The sequence below is a fragment of the Narcine bancroftii genome, chromosome 2, assembly GCF_036971445.1.
Source record: "Narcine bancroftii isolate sNarBan1 chromosome 2, sNarBan1.hap1, whole genome shotgun sequence".
Classification (NCBI taxonomy): Eukaryota; Metazoa; Chordata; class Chondrichthyes; order Torpediniformes; family Narcinidae; genus Narcine; species Narcine bancroftii.
The window spans coordinates 277932790-277955473 of record NC_091470.1 but is presented as its reverse complement, the minus strand read 5'-3'; the positions used below and the strand labels follow the sequence as shown (position 1 = coordinate 277955473).

The following is a 22684-nucleotide window of genomic DNA, read 5'->3' as shown; positions in this document are numbered from 1 at the left end:
TTGTTGTTCTGTATAGCCGATCAGTTCAACATACAAACACCAGGTTCCAATCCAGTCATTAAATGGAATGAGCACAAGGAAATCAACACTTGGAACTGAATTAGTACCAATTTGTGGGGCACAGAATTTATGGGACTTATTCTGCCTGATGTCTATGAATCCAATCACACAAATGTGGCTGTCTGTGAACAGTCCTTTAAATAATCCAGCAACAAAAATGTGCTGCCCCTTATCCCTCAAATCAACAACATAAAAACAGAGGATTCTAAATTCCTTTCCTCCTGGGATGATAATTTAATTTCATATCCATAGCTATTGCTGAGCCATAGATTTGGTGCCCAACCCCTAAAGGCAGTAGGTTGGTACTGGCCATTGCTTTGAATAATGGGGTAATCTTCATCCATTACTGAGATGATGTCTGATGTATTTTGGAGACACCCCAGAGAAGCTGACAAAAAGTGTGCAAACTAGAAAATGTAAGGAGGAAAAAGTTGGAACAGAATTTACCTTCCTCCTAGTAAATCCCATCTTTTTTCTCCACAAGAAAGGATGAATTAAAAAGATTGACAGCATACCAGCAAATTGGATTATAATCCATGAAATAACTTTCAACTGAATATCTTGGTTCAGATCAACATTGTATGGTTACTCAAGATGTTAAATATCTTCTTGCAATATTCTACATCTATTATTCTAACATATCCTAGCTGGTGTCTCCATCAGCAAACACATCATCCTCACAATAAAATGACCAAACCACGGTAAATATTGTAATCCTGTTCAGGTACCAAAAACAGATGAGAGAAAATGCAACCTTTAGAAAGGACAGAAATAGTGTTTTGTGTGGCTTGATCTTTTATCATGATGGTTATTAGATAGGTATTTGATGAAGGTAGATTCAATGAAGATGACTTACCATTCTATCATGAAAGGGTTCTTTTCCTCAGTACTAATGGTGGGATCAACTTCAATTGGATAGTATGTGTTCCTAAATTGCAGCAACTGCAAGAAGGCAAAAAAACAATTAGATCTGAAGAGATAATGTGAAATAAATGATGCTTTTTGATTGAAGTACCTTTTTTCGACATTCATCTGTGATTAGATTGCAGTTGTCAATGACACCTGTCAAAATAAAAAGTTAAAAGACTTTATTGTTCAAGTATACGTTGCAAATAAACAATTGCACAATTCCACTGATAATTTCCTTACTACATAGCCAAACAGAGCCTTCTCATGTCAGTAATTTTCTCTGCAACTCATTCTTCCCATATTTATATCAACTTCCGTAAATTCTATCACTCACCTATAAATTGGGGCAAGTCAATTATCTAACTGTACATCTCTGGGATGTAGGAGGAAACTATAGCAACAGGAGAACATGAAAACTACAGCCAGATAACGCCAAAGGTCACAAGAATCGTTGCAGTTATAACTGTATTACCATTCATTCAATTTACTGGCGATTGTCTTGGAAAGCAATCCTATTTTAAAGGTCAAAAGGTCTAGTTGTCATGTAATCAGAGGTTCCCAATATTTTTGATATCCAATATACATTTTTGTGTGTATACCATAGTCTGAAGAGAATTGATTTGTCTGATTGTCACGTACAATCAGATGACAATAAACTTGAACTTGAAATTTGATCTTGAAAATCCATGTATCTGTAAGTTAGGTAATAGCGTGAAGAGAATATGTGGTGCTCTATCATCAGCCTTCCATTCTGGCCAATGATACACAATAACAATTGACAGATAAGGTAAAGCTGGATAAATGTTGATAATTATCTCCAGCAACAACTTCATTTGTCTGTGCCTGGCCTATTGATGAGAAACGATTATAACCATGACAGAGAGATAACAGCACACATTAACATTGAAGTTTACAACAGGACAAAAGTGATTTGAACAAGATGCACGAAAGTGCTGGAGACACTCAGCAGATCCCACGGGGTACAAAGGAAGCAATGTTGAGGACCTAAGCCTTTCATCAAGGTACAAGCAAAATGCAGGTAGGCATTATTTTTTGAATATTTTATTAATGATTTTCATTGACTCTCAAAACTCGACAAACCATTACATTTTACTAACATTCCTCTGATTATATAGAGTCTGTATATATCTACACAAATAAATTCTTAAAGCTTCACCAATCAGTTGTAAGGCTGTGAATTCAAATCCCACTCCGGCGACATGAGGAGATAATGCAAGCTACCATTCTACAGCAGATCCAAGGGACTGCTACACTGGCATCTTTTGAATAAAATAGATGCAAAGTAGATGCAAAAGATACCTTGGTGCTATTTCAGAGATCACACCTGGATGATATTTATTCTCTGATCATTAAACAGACTACCTGATTGTTATCACCATACCAGCCAAGAATGTGCACTTCTGACTCTGGAGCTTTCCTTTTTAAAAAAATTATTTTCCATTTGTGTCAAAACATATACAGTATTTATCCATAACATAAAAATGATAAAAATGACACAAAAATAATAGTTTTTATATATTTTCTCTCCCTAACCCATCCCACCTTCCCCAAAAAAGTAGGAAAAAAAAACCTATATGTTTTCATAAATTAATCAATAACAATCTTAAATCATAACTAATTAGGGCGGGTTGGATGGGGGCATGATGGAAGCTGCAGGGAAATTTGTAGCAATAAAATCCATGTAGGGTTTCCAAATCTTATCAAATTTTTCTGGTTGATTTCGTAAATTATATGTTATTCTCTCTAATGGCATACAATTTAATAATTCCGTTCTCCATCTATTCAACCCCACAATATCACAAAATTTCCATGTAACAGCTATAGATTTCTTTGCTATTGCTACACTTAAAAACTTCTTTTGATAAATATCTAACTTCAATTGGGAAATATTTCCCAATAAAAATACTCTGGGATCCTTTAAAATTTGCATCTTCAAAACTCATCCCAATAAAATACTTACATCCTTCCAAAACTTATCTACTTTTTCACATTGCCAGACTGCATGCAGGAAAGATCCTACTTCTTTATTACATCTAAAACTTTGATCAGAACAATTCGAATAAAGTGGAAACAATTTGTATGGAGTGTAATATAATTGATGCAAAAAATTAAATTGTATCATTTGATATCTAACATTAATTGTATTAGTTACACTCTCATAGCATAATTTTGACCATACTTCTTGAATCTGTACATTTAAATCTTTTTCCCATCTAGATTTGGATTTGAATAAATCCTTTTACTGAATAAACTCTTGTAATTTAATATACATATTAATAATAAATCTTTCAATAAATGTATCTGTTATTAGATTTTCCTTTTTTAAAATTTCACAATTATACCAAACATCAAAATAATGATAATTAACCATAAAACGAATTAAAGGATTTTAATTTAATATCATTTTAGCCAACTGATAATTCTTCATTCCTCTTTCTATGTATATTTCATTTGATACTTTGAGTAGATGCATCGGGGGGGTGGGGGTGGGATGTGGTGTGATGGCGTAGGGAAAAGATGTGGGAAAGCACCTCCCCCTGGCAGAACTATTCAAAATCTGTTTTAAAGTTTTAAAATTATTTTCAGAAAGTCAACAAGTTTTACTTGTTGAAGTATCTTAGAAGCAGCTATGAAGAAAAGAAAAGAAAAGCTCAACCAGCAAAGAAAATGACTACTAAACAGTTAACAAGTGCTGAAGAATTTGGGCCTACCTTACAACAAATTGCTTTTTTTGAGATTGGCTTTAGCCATGGCTAGAAAATGTTTGGCAATTACTTGGAAAAATTAGACTTACGAGTATTCAGAGATGGCATTTGGAAATGAGATCTTGTATTCCATTGGAAAAGATAACATATAATTTACATAATTTTTTTTGTTAAAACTTGGAGCCTGTATTTGGATTATATGGGGTTGAATTATTGATCTCCTTTCCACACATTAGTGGTGTTGTTCCGAAACATGACAACTAATTAATGAGTTTTATGTTATGTGATCTTGTCTTTCTTGGGGGTAGTTTAGAGGGGGGAATGTGGAAAAAAATATCATGTATGTATTCTGTTTTATCTTAAGCTGTATTTTTTATTGTATGGCTTATCACGATTAATCAGTAAAATTTTTTTAAAAGTATATGCTTCAAAATTGGTGCATCCGATTTTCCTTTTAATAATCCCTCATGCCATTTATATAAAATGTGTTCAGAATTACTTTCTCCTATTTTACTAATTTCAATTTGCACCCATGCAATCTTTTCATCGGTCTGATAACAAGACAACAGAAATCTAAGTTGAGCTGCTTTATAATAATTTTTAAAATTTGGCAATCGAAGTCCCCTTGATCAAATTTCCATGTTAATTTTTCCAATGCCATCTGAGGCGTTTTATACCTCCAAATAAATCTTCTTACACTTTATTTAAATCCTGAAAAAACGTTATTGGTACAAAAATTGGAAAAGGTATTGTTTTCTTGGAAAGATATTCATCTTCACAAAATTAATCCTTTCTATTAAAGAAATTGACAAATCTTTCCATCTTAATAAATCTTCTTTAATTTTCCTCAATAAAGGTATGTAGTTGCAGAAAGGCATTTGAATAGAAAGGTAGCGAGAGGAAGAAAGAATCGGTGCATGAGGCAGCACTAATGTAGCTGTCAATGTTGCAGAGGAAGAATTGAGGAGCTTTACTTGTGTAGGCTTGTAGCATGGATTGCTCCACTTGGCCAACAAAAAGGCAGGCATAGCTGGAGGCCATGTGGGTAACCATGGCTACCCCTTTGACTTTGAGAAAGTAGGATGAGTCAAAGGAGAAGTTATTGAGGGTGAGAACAAGTTCTGCCAGGTGGAGGAGGGTGATAGTGGAGGGACACTGGGTCTGCTGCTAAGGAAGAAACAAAGGGGTTTGAGGACTTCGGTACATAGGATGGAGGTGCAAAGAGATTGGATGTCCCTGGTGAAGATGAGACAGCTGAGTTCAGGAATTGTAAACTGTTGGTGATGGAGGACATGTGAGGTATCGTAGATGTAAGTAGGGAGGGACTGGGAAAAGGGGGACAAAATGGAGTATACAAAATAAAACTCAATACACAGTAAATTAAAGAAAGTCATCATGTGTTATACTGAAGTTAGCAATGGCATATTAGTCAGACCAGCTGTTACACAGCTCCAGCAACCTGCATTCAAGCCTGACCTCCATGCAAACAGCACACTCCCTGTAATTGTGTTGGGCTCCCCAGGTGGTCTGCTTTCCTCTGCATTCTGAAGAAATGCTGATAGGTTAACTGATGACTGTAATTTCCACTTGTCTAGAGTAATGGCATAAATGAGAAAGGACAGATTGGTGGTAAATAAGTGGGGACCAATGGGAATCCACTGAGAGCTGGTACATACTCAGTGGACATATGGGCTCCATCTATGCTCTGAAGAAATATTAAAAGAAATCTGATGAACTGTTTCAATGGTCACTGGATTAGCCAACGAGATAATTACACTGCATTTCCCCCCTCATAACTGACAATAGAGGCTCCGATAGCTCAGTGGTTAGAGCACTGGTCTTGTAAACCAGGGGTTGCAAATTTATTCCTTGCTGGGGCATCATTTCTGTGAGAGGCGCTGGGCAAAGTTAAAGAATTTCATACATGTTACATTCTAAATGAGGTATGGCTTGACAATAATGGAACCTTTACCTTTAGTACTTCAGAATTTTGCTAAAGCAGATTTTGAAAATGAATTTTGGATGACGAATGAAGTTGCATAAAAAAGTCAGCACCCACAAGGTGACTGCAGGGAATTTGTAGCAGCAAATGTTTTACAGCTATGTGAAGGCATAAAAATCTGGCTACTGATGAAAATACCAAAATACCTACTGTGACAGGTTGAACATTTTTTCCCATTCTGGAAGAACTTGCTCAGCGTCATGTCAAAATCTGTGATTATCTAGCCAAAATCATAAAAAAGAACCAGATTAATTACAATATAATATTATTTACATAATGACCAAAAAAAAGGATTAAAAATACATCAGGAAAGTACTTTAGTGAAATCTAACTCTCTTACTTCACAGATTTGCTTGACCTGTTGAGTATTTCCAGAATTTTTTTTTTAAAACTTAACCTCAGATTTTTTTTGCTTTTTCATAAAAATGCCAGATATTCTCATGTTACACCAATATCAATGAAGCTGAATATAGTATCACAAAATTTAATAAGTCGAGATTTTCGATACACATCATGAAAACCCGATGATTACTGATGTAGTCAGATTATAGCTTTTAAACTTTGATTTATGTTTAAATGTCAAATGCAAATATCTGACATTTAAATGAAGCACTTACTGACTTCCCACCAGTAGAAACAGTTTTCTCAATTCATTCCATCGTAACCCATTAAGTGGCACAGTTGTTGCAGAGAAATGAATCGGACATCAACCCCAGGATCGTAAGACTGGCAGAGAGGATCAATGGAGTCTCCCTCACCTCCATCGATATGAACTACCAGGATAATTTTCTGAAGAGGGTGCACAAAATCATGGAGGACCCCTTCCACCCTGCACACAGCATCCTTCAGCTGCTCACATTGGGTAAGAGATACAGAGTATCAGAACCAGCACCACCAGGCTGAGAATCAGCTCCCTCCCATGGGCAATGAAAATACTGAATGACCTAAAGAACTGCTCATACTAACCATTCGAGACTCAACTCTCATATTCATAAAACAATATCTATCTATCTATTTATTTATTTTTATGTTGAATACTTGTCCTGCATATGTATTGTTTGTCTGTATGTGTGTTATGTCTGGCTGTGCATCTGTGTGTTTTGCTGAGATCCGGAGAAGGCTGTTATACTTGTGCAATGAGAGGACAATAAACTTGATCTCAAAACCTCCTCTGCTTAAAGAACCTATTTCTAACTTTGCTCCAAAACTCCTTCACTTTACCTGCTAGATACATTGTTTACCTGAAGTTTTGATGCTCCTCCTTTAATTAGACTGCAAATGATTTCTTCCACCCTTTCAGGATTCTTAATATGGACAGTTTTCTTCTGGAACTCTGGCATCTGTGGAGGAGGGAATTTACAATTGACTATTCAAGAATCTAACTTACACAAAAGTGTCTTACATCTTCAATTATTTAATGCAGTTTTACATAACCCATTAGATACCTTAGATGCAAAATAAAACAATAGGTTAAGGAACTGCAAAGTTATGGAGCAGCTATGTGGAACACATGAACCTAATGCAACAACTTACCTAGCATGTGGAATTATAATTATACAAGTTATACTGAGATCAAAGATAAACCATTTTACATCATGGAAATGAGTCAAATACAGCTGGTAGAACATAGAATAGTACAGCACACCCATATATTCCTTCCTTACAAAAAGATACTAAACCCTCTCTACCCCATAACCCTCTATTATTCTTTCATCCATGTGTTTGTCTAAGAGTCTCTTATATGACCCCAATGTTTCAGCCTCCACCACCAAAAATGGGAAGAAATTATTCAAGCTATTTAAACTTTACTATATACTTTCATTAGCATCCACTGGGCTTGGTGAAAACTTCTAGATTCAAGACACAAGAAATAGGAGTATGAGCCAGCCATCTGGTCCATCAAGCCTGCTCTACAATGTAATAAGATCAAGTCAGATCTGGCCATGACTCAGCTCCAGTTTCATGCCTTTTTTCTTCATTCCCTAGTACACAAAAATCTATCTAAATATGTCTTACATATATTTAATGATGTAGCCTCTACTTCCTTGGACAGAGAATTCCACAGATGGAATCTTCTCTGGGAAAAGCAGTTCCTTTTTATCTCCATCCCAAATTTACTCCCCTGAATCTTGAGACTATGTCCCCAGTTTTCATCTCACCTACCAATGTTCTAGTTTCACTTACCTACCTAATCTAGCTCTTTCAGGATTTTATATTTCTGCAAAATCCCTTTGCATTCTTCTGAATTCCCAGCAAACTCAGTCTCTCTTCATAGGCTAACCCCCTCATTTCTGAAGTGAACCTAGTGAAACTCATCAGTACCACCCCCAAACCCAGAATACCCTTCCTCAAGTAAGAAGAGCAGAAAAGCATGCAGTACTCTTGGTGTTATCTCCTCAGTACCCTGTATAGTTGGAAAATCCCTAGCCATGAAAGCCAACATTCCATTTGCTTTCTGGATCAGTACCTGCAAACCAACTTTTTTGCAATTCATGCACAAGTCAATCTGCATAACAGTATGCTGCAATCTTTCACCATTTAAATAATAATTTGCTCTTCTAATTTTCCTTCCAAAGTAATGATCTCACACTTGCACTCCCTCTGCTAAATCCTTGCCCACTCACAACCAGGACACTTGTTTACTGGTCAGGATCTCTTCCAAAGTGCATCAAATTATCATGATGTAAAATTTTGAGTATATCTTGTCATTGGCACATTACAAGAAAAAAGAACTTGGTTTAAAATGATGATTGAGAATTAAAGATGATTATATAGGGCAAGGATTAATCTTCTAAATCTTCTCCCAGTTCTTGTTCCTAGAGAAAAAGAATTTTAAGTTCCAAATCTGGAAATAGCTTAATGCACTCAGAGCGTTAAATCATGCCTGATGTATTTAGGATCCCTACCACAGAATTCCTGAATGCTGCTCACAAGGGGATTCATAGCACATCACAGATGCTCTATTGGAATTACTGTGTGATTCACCATTTAATTAGTCACAGAGCTAGGAAAGAGTAAAAGTTTGCTCAATTTTGTTGCATTATTTTCCAGCCATGTTTTATTAACTTGGAAAGTAGGCAAATTAATTGTGTGTGGTATTTAGCATGCTCAAATGCAAGATTAAGCATTTCAGGATGCTCAATTAAGGGAGGATATATATTGTGAATGAAGGTCCTGGGGAATGTGTTGAGGAGAGATCAAAGGGTCCTTGAAGGTTGCGACAGTGCACGACAAAGTGAAGGAAGCATTTGACATTTTTGCCTTTATTGCTGTGGCACTGAGTATCACAACTGAGATATCATGTTCCAGTTATACAAAACATTATTTAGATTCCACTGGAGTACCGTGAGTGCAGTTTTGGTCATAAAGCAAAAGGACGTGATTAAGTTAGAGGGTGCGAGAAAGATTTTCAAGACTTTTCCTGGAGGGCTTGAATTACAAGTTGAGACTGGATAGCCTGGGTGTGTTTTCAATGGAGCAAAGTAGGCTGAAGTTTGTAAAATTATTTGGGACATAGATAAGACAGATAATCATAGAATGGAGGGCAGAGGGAAGATTTAATAGGCATCTGAACATGTTTTCCACCCTCCATGTGAAAACTTGTCCCCTCAAATCCCCTTTAATCTGGCCTATCACCTAAGATTATATGGAATATGTTGCCAAGGTGGCAATGTACAATTAAGTTTAAAAATATTTAGACAGCTTTATGGATATCAAAAGTTTAGTGGGATATGGATAGGCAAATGGAACTAGCCTAGATGGTTACCTTGATTGGAATGGATGAATTAGACTGAAGGGACCATTTACGTGCTAACTCCATAATTTTACAATTCAAGGACAAACATTACTATCTTCCTGCTGAATCTTTGATTGAGATTTTAGAAAAACATCAAGTGTCAGTTGCTTATTTATTTTTAATGAATGGAAAACAGAACTAATTTTGAAAATCTTCCACTTTTAGAAATTCAACCAAGTTAACCAGACAATCTGGTGCAGCAAACGATAGTCATTTCAAACATTCTCTTTTTTTTAAACTTTATTTAAGATTTTATAACATGAATAACATATAGGATTACATTAAAAAAAAATTAAGAATAAAATAATAAAATTACAATACAATATCAGTAATCTAAATAAACTATACCCTCCCCAATAATTATTACACATTAATAACCCAACTCAAATTAGTCCAACCCCCCCTTTCCCCCCCAAAATAAAGAGTGAAGAATTAATAAAGTTAATAATATATGTGAGAAAAAAACCCACTTACAAAAAAAAAAACAAAAACATAACCGATTAAAATACTAACAAAAAAAAGTAATTAATACTAAGATATCAGACTTAAAAAACATATTTAAATCAAACTTAAATGCATATATTTAACAAACGAAGTTAAGATGAAACATATATTTAACTCAAACATAATATAAAAAATTAGTAAAGTTAGTAACATTATCGATCAAAAATTCTTAAACAATAATCAATTCTTAAAAAAAATTGTAGCATGAAAAAAAATGAAAAAAACTTTCTCTATAGAGATAAACCTTCACCAAATATCAACTAACTTCACATCTATCATCATATTAGTCACATAAACAACCATCTTAAAACAAAATTCAAACCTCATTAAGCATTGTACAATTCAATTTTAGTACTCTTCCACCATTTTTCCCTTTTACTCTTGAATAGTTATCCAATGAAAGCTCCAATACCACATTTAAATATCCCCAATCATTACGATAAAATTCAGATATCCAAATAATAAAAACACATCTACAACGAAATCTATATCTTCAACAAATGGAGCATAAACCACAACAAAATTCAAGCCTCATTAAGAATTGTACAATTCAATTTATAACTTTCACCATTATTCCCTTTGTTCTATAACTAAAATAGCAAAATAATATACACCAGAATTACCACTCCTTTCACCTTAAAGTTAAAGAAAAAATATAAAAACTTATCCATCCCATTCACATTTAAATTTCAGATATTCCTTATCTACTGAATAAACTTTACAAAGAAAACCACATCAATTTTTAGTTTTTTTAAACAATCAAATACTTACTTATGCTTTTTTTAATATATTTAAACAAAAAAAAACCCCTTCACTCTTTAATCTAATAATACAAAAAAAAGGAAAAAAAAAAAAACGGGTAGGAGGTTAAAAATACCCCCTCCCGTCTAAACCGCGCAATGCGGTAAGTCCCAAAAAAAAATGGGTGTGAGATAACTCACACGTAGCAGATGACTTTCAGGAAATAGTGCCTATCTAGTTCTCTCCCCCAACTCTCACTTCATCTTAAACTAACATCCTCATTATTTAATATCCCTTTTTAAAAAAAAACATTAAAAAAAAGGACAACTCTTCTTTTAATCAGCTCCAACTGCCGAGTCACCATTACAACCATTCCTTCTTGGAGCACGGCTCTTTTCTTCCATCTCTTGTCTCCTTAGAGATCGCGGCGGACTATGTCTCTGTTGAAACTGAGTAATTGGCAGCTCTTGAGCAAATGCTATAGCTTCCTTTGGAGAATCAAAGAACTTTGGTTGGCAACCATCTTGAAAAACCTTCAAAACAGCTGGATATCTAAAGGTTGCCTTGTAACCTTTCTTCCACAACAACTCTTTAGCAGGATTGAATTCCCGTCGTTGGAACATAACTTCTTGATTCAAATCCGCATAGAAGAAAACTCGATTATTTTGAATCATCAAGGGTGATTTTCTTTGTTGTGCATTTCTAATAGCCACTCGTAAAATTATTTCTCTATCGTAATAATTCAAGCAACGAACCAAAATAGGTCTTGGACTTTGACCTGAAATAGGTCTTCTACGCAAGGCTCTGTGAGCACGTTCCAGTATTATACCTTCCAGGAAACGTTCTTGACCCAGCACCTGCGGAATTCATTCAGTAAAAAATTTTCTTGGGTCTGGTCCCTCCATACCTTCCGGCAAACCAATAATCTTTATATTGTTCCGTCTGGATTGGTTTTCCAAATAATCAATCTTTTTCACCAAATTTTTATTTTGAGTTTGTAAGTCTTCGACCATTTTGGTCACATCAAAAACTTGATCCCGTATTTTGTCTATATCTTCTTCGCACGAATTAAATTTATCTCTCACTTCAAGCTTAAAAGCTCCAAACTCAGCCATCTGTTGAGAATGTATTTTCACCAAAGTATTAAACCTAGTACCAAGTTCAGTCATAATCTTGGATAATCCCTGCATTGTATAAGATAATTTAGATTCAAGATTCACAAAAATCTTTTCAATTGGAAGAGATTTTGGCTCAACAGATTCCTGCTTCTTTTCCAAAGGATCTTCTATTCCTTCCTTCATTCTGGTTGCCTTCCTTGTAGTATGACTGCGTGTAGAAACCCCAGCCACAGCCTCTCCAGCAATGACTGGAGGACAATGGCCGGGGTTTTCCCCAGTCCATAATGTATTAAATTCTCCCAGTACATCAAGTTCTATAGGTTCTTGTATCTCAAGAGATGCAGTTTGCAACGCAACCTCTACGGATGACAAATGCCTTTGAGTAACTCTTTGTTCTAAAGGCTGTTTGGCGCCCTCTTTAGGGGGCTCTACCGATGTAACATCGAGCTCTACATCCGAACACTGTACCTCTCTCCTGGGATCCATTTCACGCTGAGTCCCGGTGTCTTTCCTGTAGGTAGGCTCCAAAACTTGAACTTTTGGAAAATGTAGTTTTTTGATAATCTGTTGTCATTTTTTTTGCTCTTTTCCACCAATTGTACCATCATAAGTAAAATTAACAGCACTGAAATTATCTAAACTTTTAAAGAATTTTAACGGGCATATCTAGACAAAACATAAGATAGAGTCAGGAGAGGACTGGAAGGCACGTCTGATCCTTGCGCCATCTTGCCACGCCCCCCATTTCAAACATTCTCTACTGGAGTTGGGCTACGTTTTTTTGGAACCAATTAACATTTGCGACCTAGTTTGAACATACAACAGCACACATCTTATGGTGTTAAATTCTGAGAAACAGAGAAGATGACTCGTAATCTTAAGCAATCGCTTGAGGTTAAAGATGATTTACTTCCACCACCATTCTTGGTGACCAAGCCAGATTGGCAAACCTTTCCCATGGCAATGTAGATGGAGCCATGATTGATTGAGATGCTTGGTACGCTGTGTGGTAGTATTCAGATTGAACTTGATTTCCACAGGCTCCTTATCAGAGAGGCTCCAAATGCTTGGTGTCTTCACCAAGAAGATAAAGTAGATGGGTGGGTTAGTAAATTTGGAGAGAACACCAAGATTGGTAAAGCTGTGTGCAGAGACAATTCAAAAGGATATTGATCAGTAACAGATATGGCAGAGAAATATCAGATGGAATTTAATCTGGATAAGTGCGAGTTGCACTTTGAGAGGTCAAAGGTAAAGGGGTCATATACAATAATGGCAGGGTTCTTAAAGCATTGATATGCAGATGGATCTGGGAATCAAATCCATAGCTCCCTGAAAGTAGGCACACAAGTACAGATGAGGCATGCTTATCTTCAATGGTGGGGCATGGAGTACAAAAGTAATGTTGCAGCTATATAAATCTTTGTTTAGGTCACATTTGGAATATTGTGTGCGGTTCTAGTCACTCAGTTACAGGAAGGATGTGAAGGTTTTGGAAAGTGTACAGAAGAAATTTATGAAACACTGAGAGGCATAGATAGGGGAGACAGAATATTTTTCCCAGGGTAAAAATGTAATCTGATAAAGGATGATGTGTTTAAGGTGAGCGGGGAATGTTTTGCAGAAATGTGGGGTCAAATATTTTACAAAAAGAGTGCTAGGTGTTAGGTATTGCCTTTGTGGCTCTACTTTTAAAGTTGGATTTAAATTAGATTTATTTATTTAACAGAATCTTTTACCTAGTCTGATCTTATGACCCTGACAATGACAATTTTCCCCACCTCCATCAAGACATGCTCAACTCATAAACTAGGCAGGCAATATAGCCTGCTTGTGGCTAGAGAGAATAGCATCTATTCTTCTGCTTGTAAAGTCCTCCATCATTTTAATTCCACTGTACCACGGATGTTCAAGTTCTTGGGGCAAGAATAAAGACAAACAGTTTTTTCCTGTAGAAGTACAAGCCCGAGATTTCTCGAACATCACCATATGGATTTCCCTCATTTGCATTCATACTATCCGGATCAATTGACTGTTTTCAGTTCAGGTATTTCCCCCCCCACCCCCCACCCCTCCCCCCCCCAACCACTGGTGCATGTCACAGGTGTCTGGGTAATAAAAATTCTCACAAAATTCACAAATGACTAAAATTTGAGAAAGGGAATAAAATTTGCTTTCATAGAATTTATGTGAAAAATTCAAAATAAATAAGCACAATATATCTTTTCAATTCACTTTCTTCATGTATGTGCAGATAACACTGCTTCATATTATGGAGAATAGCTACATGGAACATTTTCTAGCAACAGAACTTCCCCCTCCATCTCCCCTAGCACCAGCTGTATTTAATTTAGCACGAGCCAAAGAGACACTAGTGATGGGAAGAATGGAGGAGATAGCTGGGCAGCCAGGATACTATGGGCAGAGAAAAGGAGAAGGAGAGAACGAAGATGGCTGAGAGAAGGAACAATGGAGAGAGGAAGGAAATGAGTGTGCCAATAATATTTCTGTTTGTTTGTGTAGTTACAGTAACTTAGTAATAACACCATGATATAAATAAAGCTGGAGAATTATATTCCACAGATAGGGTTGACAACATAACCTGGCAAACCTCAGCCATACTTTATGCTTTAAAATGCTAATATTCTTTAGCTGTGTTTTTAAAATTGTATAATTGATCGTTAAAATCTTAATTTTGATACATCTTGATTGCACAAATTAATTTAAACACATCAATTCCCATAATCAGTAAAAACAGTACAGAATTCAGTAACTTTCAGAGTTCTTTTTTTACTTAAGAAACACCTTTAAGCTATTGGCACACAATGCATCCTTTTAATTTACTGTAAATGTAGCCATACTGTACATGCAATACTACTAGGCAATACAGTAATGGCCCAAGTCTGCAAAGGGAGCAATGTCTTATGAGTGACAGTTGATCATTTCTATCATAAACCTCATGCATCCTATTACAAACCAACTTACTACATGTGATAAACACAGCACAAATAGAACCTATCAGAGTGCGGGTCACGGCTGTAAATTAGCGAATTCAGGGTGACCTGAAATCATAAGGATCTGTCCAAGAAATAGAAGGCAACTGTAGACAGCTGAAATCAAGAGAAACCTTTGAGCGACTGAGGATGTAGGTGTACATTTCAGAGGGAAACAAGGAATGGCTCTGGCAGATAAAATGGAGAAGAATCCCAAGAGATTCTACAAGTATATATAAAGCAAAATAATAAATTGGGAAAGAATAAGGCCCTTTAACGATCAACAAGATCAACTATATATGGAGCCACAGGAGATTGATATTTACCTTAGAAAAAAGCATGGAGTGTAGGGAACAGAAAAGTAAATAGCAATGTCTTGAAGACAGCCCATGTCATAAAAAGGTCTTAAAATGAATAAAGGTAGACAAATCCTTGGGCCTTCATCAAGTGTGTCCTTAGGTGTCATGATGAGCTGGGGAAGAAATTGCAGGAGCCCTGGCAGAGATACTTGCATCATTTTTAAGCAGGGTTGAGGTGCCAGAAGACCGCATGGTGACTAATGTTATGCCTTTATTTAGAAAAGATAAGTCAGGGAACTATAGGCCAGAAAGCATATTGTCAGTAGTGGGTAAGTTCCAAGAGAGGATTCGGAAAGACAGGATCTACTTGTATTTTGAAAGACATTGACTGATTTGGAATAGTTAGTATGGCTTTGTGCGTGGGAAATTGTGTGGAACAAAACTTGGAAAAAAATGTTGGTGTTGCTGGAACTGCTGTGACGATATACATGCAGTGGCTTCAAGTGCAGTTATTACATCAAAAAAAATTCTGCTACAAATTTATACTCCAGTGTTACCGCAGCAATAGAAATTCACCCAAGACAATGGTATCTTCAAAACAATAATTTTTAGTAATAACATAACACTTCTTACTTAACTTTAACTTGAGTGAGTGAGAAGAGAGAGAGAGAGAGAGAGAGAGAGAGAGAGAGAGAGAGAGAGAGAGAGAGAGAGAGAGAATCAAAGCCATCACAGTTCAGGCACAATTTTGAAGAGAGCTGATTTTAAAGTTCAGTCAGTTTTGTTTTGAAACTCAGATCCTTTAAATTGTTGCAACAGCAGTTATCAAGTAGGTATGAGGCATCAAACTTCTCAAAACTCTTGAAATTCTTCTACAGTAGTTTTCATTGAATTCTTACTTCATATGAATGATTTCCCCCCCTTGCATGTAAGTTTCAGAACTTGTGATCTCTCCACGATGATTTCACAAACCCAGGCAAGGGTTACACAAAATACTATGTAGAAATGGACAGCAGGACTGCCCTCTCTCTCTTAAAGAGACAATTGGAAGTCATTTATTCTGTGTTCTCCTTTGACCATGAGTAACATGTAATAGTACCTTTATGGTTTACTGTATCTTTAATCCCGTCTTACTTACAGGATGGTCAAGCAACTTCTTCTGGTTTCAAATGTCTCTGGTTTCAGAATATGTTCTCTTAAAATGTCTTCAATCATGTGGCATGATATCATTGCTGTCTTTAAAGTATATCTCTTCCAAAAGTTTTATAAGCTGATCACTCCGAATTGTCTGCTGACCAGTCATCAAAATCCTATTTTGTTTAAACAGATGCCATCTGAATTTCCATTCTAATAACATAGATAAACAAGCAAAGATTCTTTGTTTAATTAGATGTCCTCCCTGAGCAACCCCATTGACCTAGAATGAACAAAGACTTCTAGTTTTATTGGGGTTGCTTACCAGATTTTGTGACTCCGAAAATGGCTTCTCCTGTTTGTGTCCTTGTGTCCAGACTCACAAAATGACTTTGCTAAAAATATATATAGAATTTTATATATCTAAAGATTACTATTACAATTACTAAAACTTGAAAAAAAAATGGTTAATCTTCTTGGGAAAAATATATCTGCAACTGGCAGAGTTATGCACCAGGCTTAACTATCTCTCCATGTTGAAACAGCTCTCAAAAGAATGTAACTAGTTGCATTTTTTGTTATAAATTATTGAAGCACTTATTTTCAGAAAGCATACTTCTAACATCTGTACACTCTTTATCCACCATCTTGCTCACTGTGTGATCCTCTGAGGGTCAGAGAAAGGGAATAAGCCAAGGACTACCTTATCCAGCAGAGTGATCTTTCGCTACCACGACATCAATCAGCTGCTTTGGTGATGAGTGATATTTGCCTAAAGAAGACAAGATACATGAAAGTAGCCACAAAAATATGCAAGACTTCTGAAAATTGAATTTGCAACATCTTGCATGGACTCTACAAAAAAACACTATCAGTTTGTGACAATGCACACGGTGGCAGTGGCGAACCAGCCCCACTTGTCACGTGTGGTCGAGTGGGGCAGCTGCAGCAAGGGTGGTGTCGCAGAACCTCCTCTTCGGTCCAGATTGGAAGGTCAAGTTTGCGCTTGCGTCATCGGGACGCAAGTGCTGGGACGTTAGGGGTGGGACCAAGGTTGGGCTTAAAGGCTGCAGAGTGAAATACAAAATTAAACAGTTGTGATAGTCGAGCTCACAACCTGTTATCTCAGTCTCTTCACTGTGCTCGCTCACAACTTGCTACATTGGTGACTCCAACAAGTCTCCACATCCTGAAGACTCGACACAACGGAACAAGCAGCTGTAGGTGCCATTGTGTTAAAGCTGCCAACCTTCTAGACGAACAGACCAGTACTTGGTTTGTCCAAGCAGAGGCTCAGTTCCAGATCAAATAGATAACCTCCGATTCATTGATACTTCTACATCGTCAGCTCGCTCAACCAGAAAGCCGCCTTACAAGTCAATGACCTCATTCAGGCACTGGCAGAGGAAGGTAAATAAGTGGCTCTGAAAAACCTCCTCATTAACACGTGCAGCCTCTCACGACGCGAGAGGCAGCCAGGCTCCTGCATTTGGATGGCCTAGGCGATAGGACCCCCTCTGCTCTCATGGACGAGATGCTCACACTGGCAGAAGGGCACATGCCCTGCCTCATGTTCGAGCAGGTGTTTCTTGAGAAGATGCCCAAAGACATCTGACTCCTGTTAGCTGACGTGGATTTCAGCGACCTATGCAAGGTTGCAGTGCGAGCGGATGTTCTCTACCATTCCAAATGTGAAGTCAGACTTGGTCAACCGTGTAACGCAGCAATCACCGAGGACAAGGCCCAAATGCAGTTTACCATGTGAGCAGGCCTCACCCTGCCAGAAAACAGAGGTCTGATCCCAGAGGTTCTACCACCAACATTGGGGGGCGCTTGCATGCAGGTGCCACCAGCCATGTCGTTCCTGGGAAACGATGGGGCCAGCCACGGTTGGTGGGTGCGGCGGCTAGCTGACCAAATAGCCTTCTCCATGTCTGGGACAGCATCTCAGGCCACAGGTTCCTCGTGGACATGGGGGCAGAGATAAGTGTCATACCCTCTATGGCACTTGAGACCCCACGGCTCTTCCCTGAGTGCTGCCAATAATACTGCCATCAGAACCTTGGGAAAAAGGCAAACCCCTATATGTTTCAGCAACTTCACATTCCAATGGTCATGCTCACTTCAGTGGACAACCCTCTGCTAGGGGTGGATTTTCTCTGGGCGCACTCCCTACTCGTCGACCTCCAGGGCAGATGACTAGTTCATGCTGAGACTTTCCACATGGTGCCCCTCGGCAAGTCCAACGAGCCTTCCACCCAACTTGTTTCCGTTGAAACCCAACATGGACAGTACAATCGCCTCCTCACAGAATTTCCCTCCATCCTGCATCCCCAATTCACGGCAGCCATACCTACCCACGTGTCCAACACCATATTGCCAACACCAGCCTTGCCAAAAGTTTAGGTGCATGGAGGAGCTCGGCATCATCCGTCGTTCCAATAGCCCTTGGGCCTCACCCCTCCACTTGGTGCCCAAGTTCAACGGCAGCTGGAGACCCTGTGGCAATTACAGATGCCTCAACAACGCCGGACCACAATCCAATTCCCAATATCTAGGATTTCACAGTGAACCTCCATGGTGCAAAACTTTATTCCAAAGTTGACCTAATCCGGGGATACCTCCAGATCCCCGTGCACCTGGATGGCATCTAGAAGACAGCTATCATCACCCTGTTCAGCCTGTTCAAGTTTTTACACATGGCGTTTGGATTAAAAAAATGCGGCATAGACATTTCAGTGTCTCATGGATGCAGTCGGCCCTTTCTCTTCATCTACCTTGATGACATCTTAGTAGCCAGCAACTCACTTACAGAGCACATGATGCATCTCTGCCAGATTTTTACTTGTTACGCACAGTTCACCCTCACCATTAGCCCAGAGAAGAGCCAGTTCGGCCTCACGGAAATAGACTTTCTGGACCACAAAATTACCACAGCCAGCATCACCCCTTTACCAGACAAGGTGGATGTCATACGACGTTTCACCAGACCGACAACACTAAAGGGCCTGCATGAGTTCATGGGCATGGTAAATTTCTACAACAGATTCATCCCTGTGACAGCCAGGATTATGTGCTCTCTTCATGTTAATGTCAGGCTCGTAGAAGCTCAAATAGACCGATGAGGCACAAACCGCTTTTGAGCAGACCAAAGAGGTCCTGGCCCACAAAATATGCTAGTACACTCAAGAATGGATATACCAATGGCCCTCACAGTTAGTTGATGACTCATGGAGACCCCCTCGCCTTTTTCAATCAACACCAGCCGCCCGAACTGAAGTACACCATATTTGACCGGGAACTACACGCCCTCTACCTGGCTGTCCACCACTACCATTACTTCCTTGAAGGGCATCTGTTCACTGTCTACACTGATCACAAGCTGCTTACTTTTGCCTTCTCAAAGTCCTCCGACTCGTGGTCTGCCCGACAACAGAGACACTTATCCTACGTCTCTGAATTCACCACTATTATCCAACATCTTTCAGGAAAGCACAATATGGTCGCAGACGCACTTTCCAGGCTAGCAGTCAATGCTATACCACAAGGCATCGACTACCATGATCTGTCCTGCTGTGAGTACGTGTTCGTGCACGAAGGTGCGCACAGGACTCCCCTTCAGCGACTTTATGAGGGCCCATACAGGGTGCTACACAGGAATGCTTAGACATTCACCCTTGACATTGGGGGCAAGGAAGAGTTATTCATGCTGGAGGGGGGTTGGGGGTTGTGTGGCGACATACAGGTTTGCAGCGGTGAACAGGCCCTGCTTGTCATGCGTGGTTGACAGGGTACCCATGGCAAGTATGGTATCGCAGGACTGCCTCTTCTGGTCCAGGTCACGCCAGAAGGTTAGGGGTGTGACCAAGGTCAGGCTTAATGGCTGCAGTGCGGAATTCAAAATAAAACAGTTGTGACGGTCGAGCTCACAGCCTGTTGTCTCAGTCTCTTCGCTGTGCTTGCTCACAACTTGCTACAAGTTAACATTTACTGATAAATGTAAGTAATCAACCTGTTTTACAAGATAAGGACGGATCTTATTTCATTCCATTATCTGTTCACAGCACTTCCATCTCCTCATTAAACTTTCAATGTCTTATCATAATGTTGGTGCCCCATAATATTCAGCAAGTACATACAGCAGTTAATTGAGAAATAACCAGCAAAAACCACATTTTAAAAAGCCTTTCAATTCTGAGCTCCAAATACAGATATCCTACCGACTTTGTGTTCCAGTGTATATACTGGTACCTGCATGTGATATACCTGTATAAGTTTTGCAACACAAGCTGAGTATAAGTTTCTATCAGGTTGGTCACAAGTGATAGGAAAGATTCCTTCCGTTCATCAGCATTGCCCTTAAGTGCGGGTCCAATTATAGGACTCAGCCTAAAATAGAAAACCAATCATTTTAATGCAGTGCAATGATGAACAAACAGAAGAATTTGTGAACAACCTAGCTTGTGCAGAGTCCACGTTTGTCCAAATATACATTTTTGGACCCGTCGGGGTCACCAATTGTGGCCACTGGAATCGCCACAGGCATTTCTAGAGTGAATCAAATGGATATACTCTTCATCACCCGTGCAACCTTTTAAAAGCCAGAATCACATGCTCGACACGCACTGACATCATCATGCACTGATGTCACATGGCCAGTTCGATGCCTACTGCAAGTTGTAGTGCCACCACAGTGCCACTACATGTTAATATTTTCATAATGTTCAAATCCCTTCACAGCTTTTCTTTTCCCTTCTTTAGACACATCCAGGTGTACATTCTTTTCAAGTCAAGTTTATTGTCATCTGATTATAAAAGTACGACCCCACGAAATGGCGCTCTCTGGTTCTTGGTGCAAAACACGCAACATACCACCAGACATAACACACATACAGATAAACAATACATATGCAGGACAAATATTCTTATATACAATTAAATAAATATTGTCTCATGAATATGAGAGTCTCAGAAAGTTAGTGTATGCAGTTCCTTTGATTGTTCAGCATTCTCACTGCCCGTGGGAAGAAGCTTGGTGGTGCTGGCTCTGATACTCCTGTATTTCTTCCCAGATGGGAACAGCTGAAAGCTGCTGAGTGCAGGGAGGAAGAGGTCCTCAATGATTTTGTGCATTCTCTTCACACAGCAATCCCAGTAGATCACATCAATGGGGGGGAGGGGGGGTGGAAGAGACTCCACTGATCCTCTCTGCCACTGTTATGGTCTTGTGCATTGACCTCCGATCCATTTCTTGGCAGTAACTGTACCACACTGTGATGTAGCCGGCCAGGATGCTGTCAATAGAGCTCCTTTAGAAGGTTGACACAATGGTGGCGGATAGCCTTGCCCGCTTTAGTCTTCTCAAGAAGTAGTCGCTGTTGCACTTTCCTGAAAAGTGAGGTGATGCTGAATGTCGGTTAGCGTAGAGGGCGCCACAGTTAGCATATCAGTTAGTGCAAAGCTCTTACAATGACAGTGATCAGGACTTGAATCCTTTGCTGTCTGTAAAGAGTTTGTACATTCTTTGTGTTTTCTCGAGGTGCTCCACTTTCCTCCCACCCTTCAAAAGAAAACATACTGGGGCCGTAGGTCAATTGGATGTAATTGGGCAGCATGGGCTCGTGGACCTTATGTTCTTGCTACCATGCTGTATGTATGTATGAGTGTCTATGATAGGTCACTAATTAAGTGAACCCAAGGAACTTTGTGCTCTCCACTTTCTCTCCACTAGAGAGTTGTTGATGTGTAGTGGAGGGTGCTCATTCCTGGTCCTCCTGAAGTCTACGATCATCTCCTCATCTAATCTATGTTGAAACTCAGGTTGTTACCCTCGCACCATTTCACAAAATTTACCACCTCTTCTCTATAGTGCGATTCATCATTGTTGCTGATGAGGCCAACTACTGTTTTTATTTTAAATATTTTATTTTTGATTTTCCAAGGCATGCACAAATCCAGAACAATACAAATCTTTCTCAACAATAATATAGTACATGGATGGAATTAAATATTTAGGAATAATGGTGGATAATAACTTAAATCTGTACAAACTTAACTATCTCCCACTGCTTGGAAAGATAGAGGAGAATTTACAAAGATGGAAAGACCTGCCTATTACCTTAACTGGAAGGGTTAATTGTGTGAAAATGAAAGTGATGCCGAGACTGCAATAACTCTTTCAATCGATGCTGATTTCTTTGTCAAAGAATTTTTAAAAGATACTTAGTGGTCATATTAGACAATTTCTTTGGAATAATAAAATGCCTAGGATTGCCATGGAGAAACAAATGTGGGAATATAAATTGGGAGGATTGAGATTACCAGATTTTAAAAAATGTATTATTTAGCAGTTCAGGCAAGGTTCCTCTCATCCTTTTTCGAAGAAGAGAACTCTCCCCCATG

At 38.5% G+C, this 22684-nt stretch overlaps 1 protein-coding gene across 4 annotated transcripts in view; it reads right to left on the bottom strand.

Annotated features, from left to right (window-relative positions):
* The window catches only part of nt5c3a (5'-nucleotidase, cytosolic IIIA), a 51195-nt gene that overhangs the window by 17910 nt on the left and 10601 nt on the right, over positions 1-22684 (bottom strand). Inside the window, exons 2-6 of one of the 4 annotated variants that reach the window (XM_069921053.1) lie at positions 16986-17054; positions 6939-7037; positions 5848-5917; positions 1076-1122; positions 917-1002 (exon numbers count right to left, since the gene is read on the bottom strand). In XM_069921053.1, the coding sequence (XP_069777154.1) occupies positions 917-1002; positions 1076-1122; positions 5848-5917; positions 6939-7037 (302 nt within the window). In that variant the 5' untranslated portion in view covers positions 16986-17054. Of the gene's footprint in view, positions 1-916; positions 1003-1075; positions 1123-5847; positions 5918-6938; positions 7038-12766; positions 12928-16286; positions 16456-16985; positions 17055-22684 lie in introns of those variants that run through there. The other 3 variants (XM_069921054.1, XM_069921052.1, XM_069921051.1) reach the window with 3 other exon arrangements.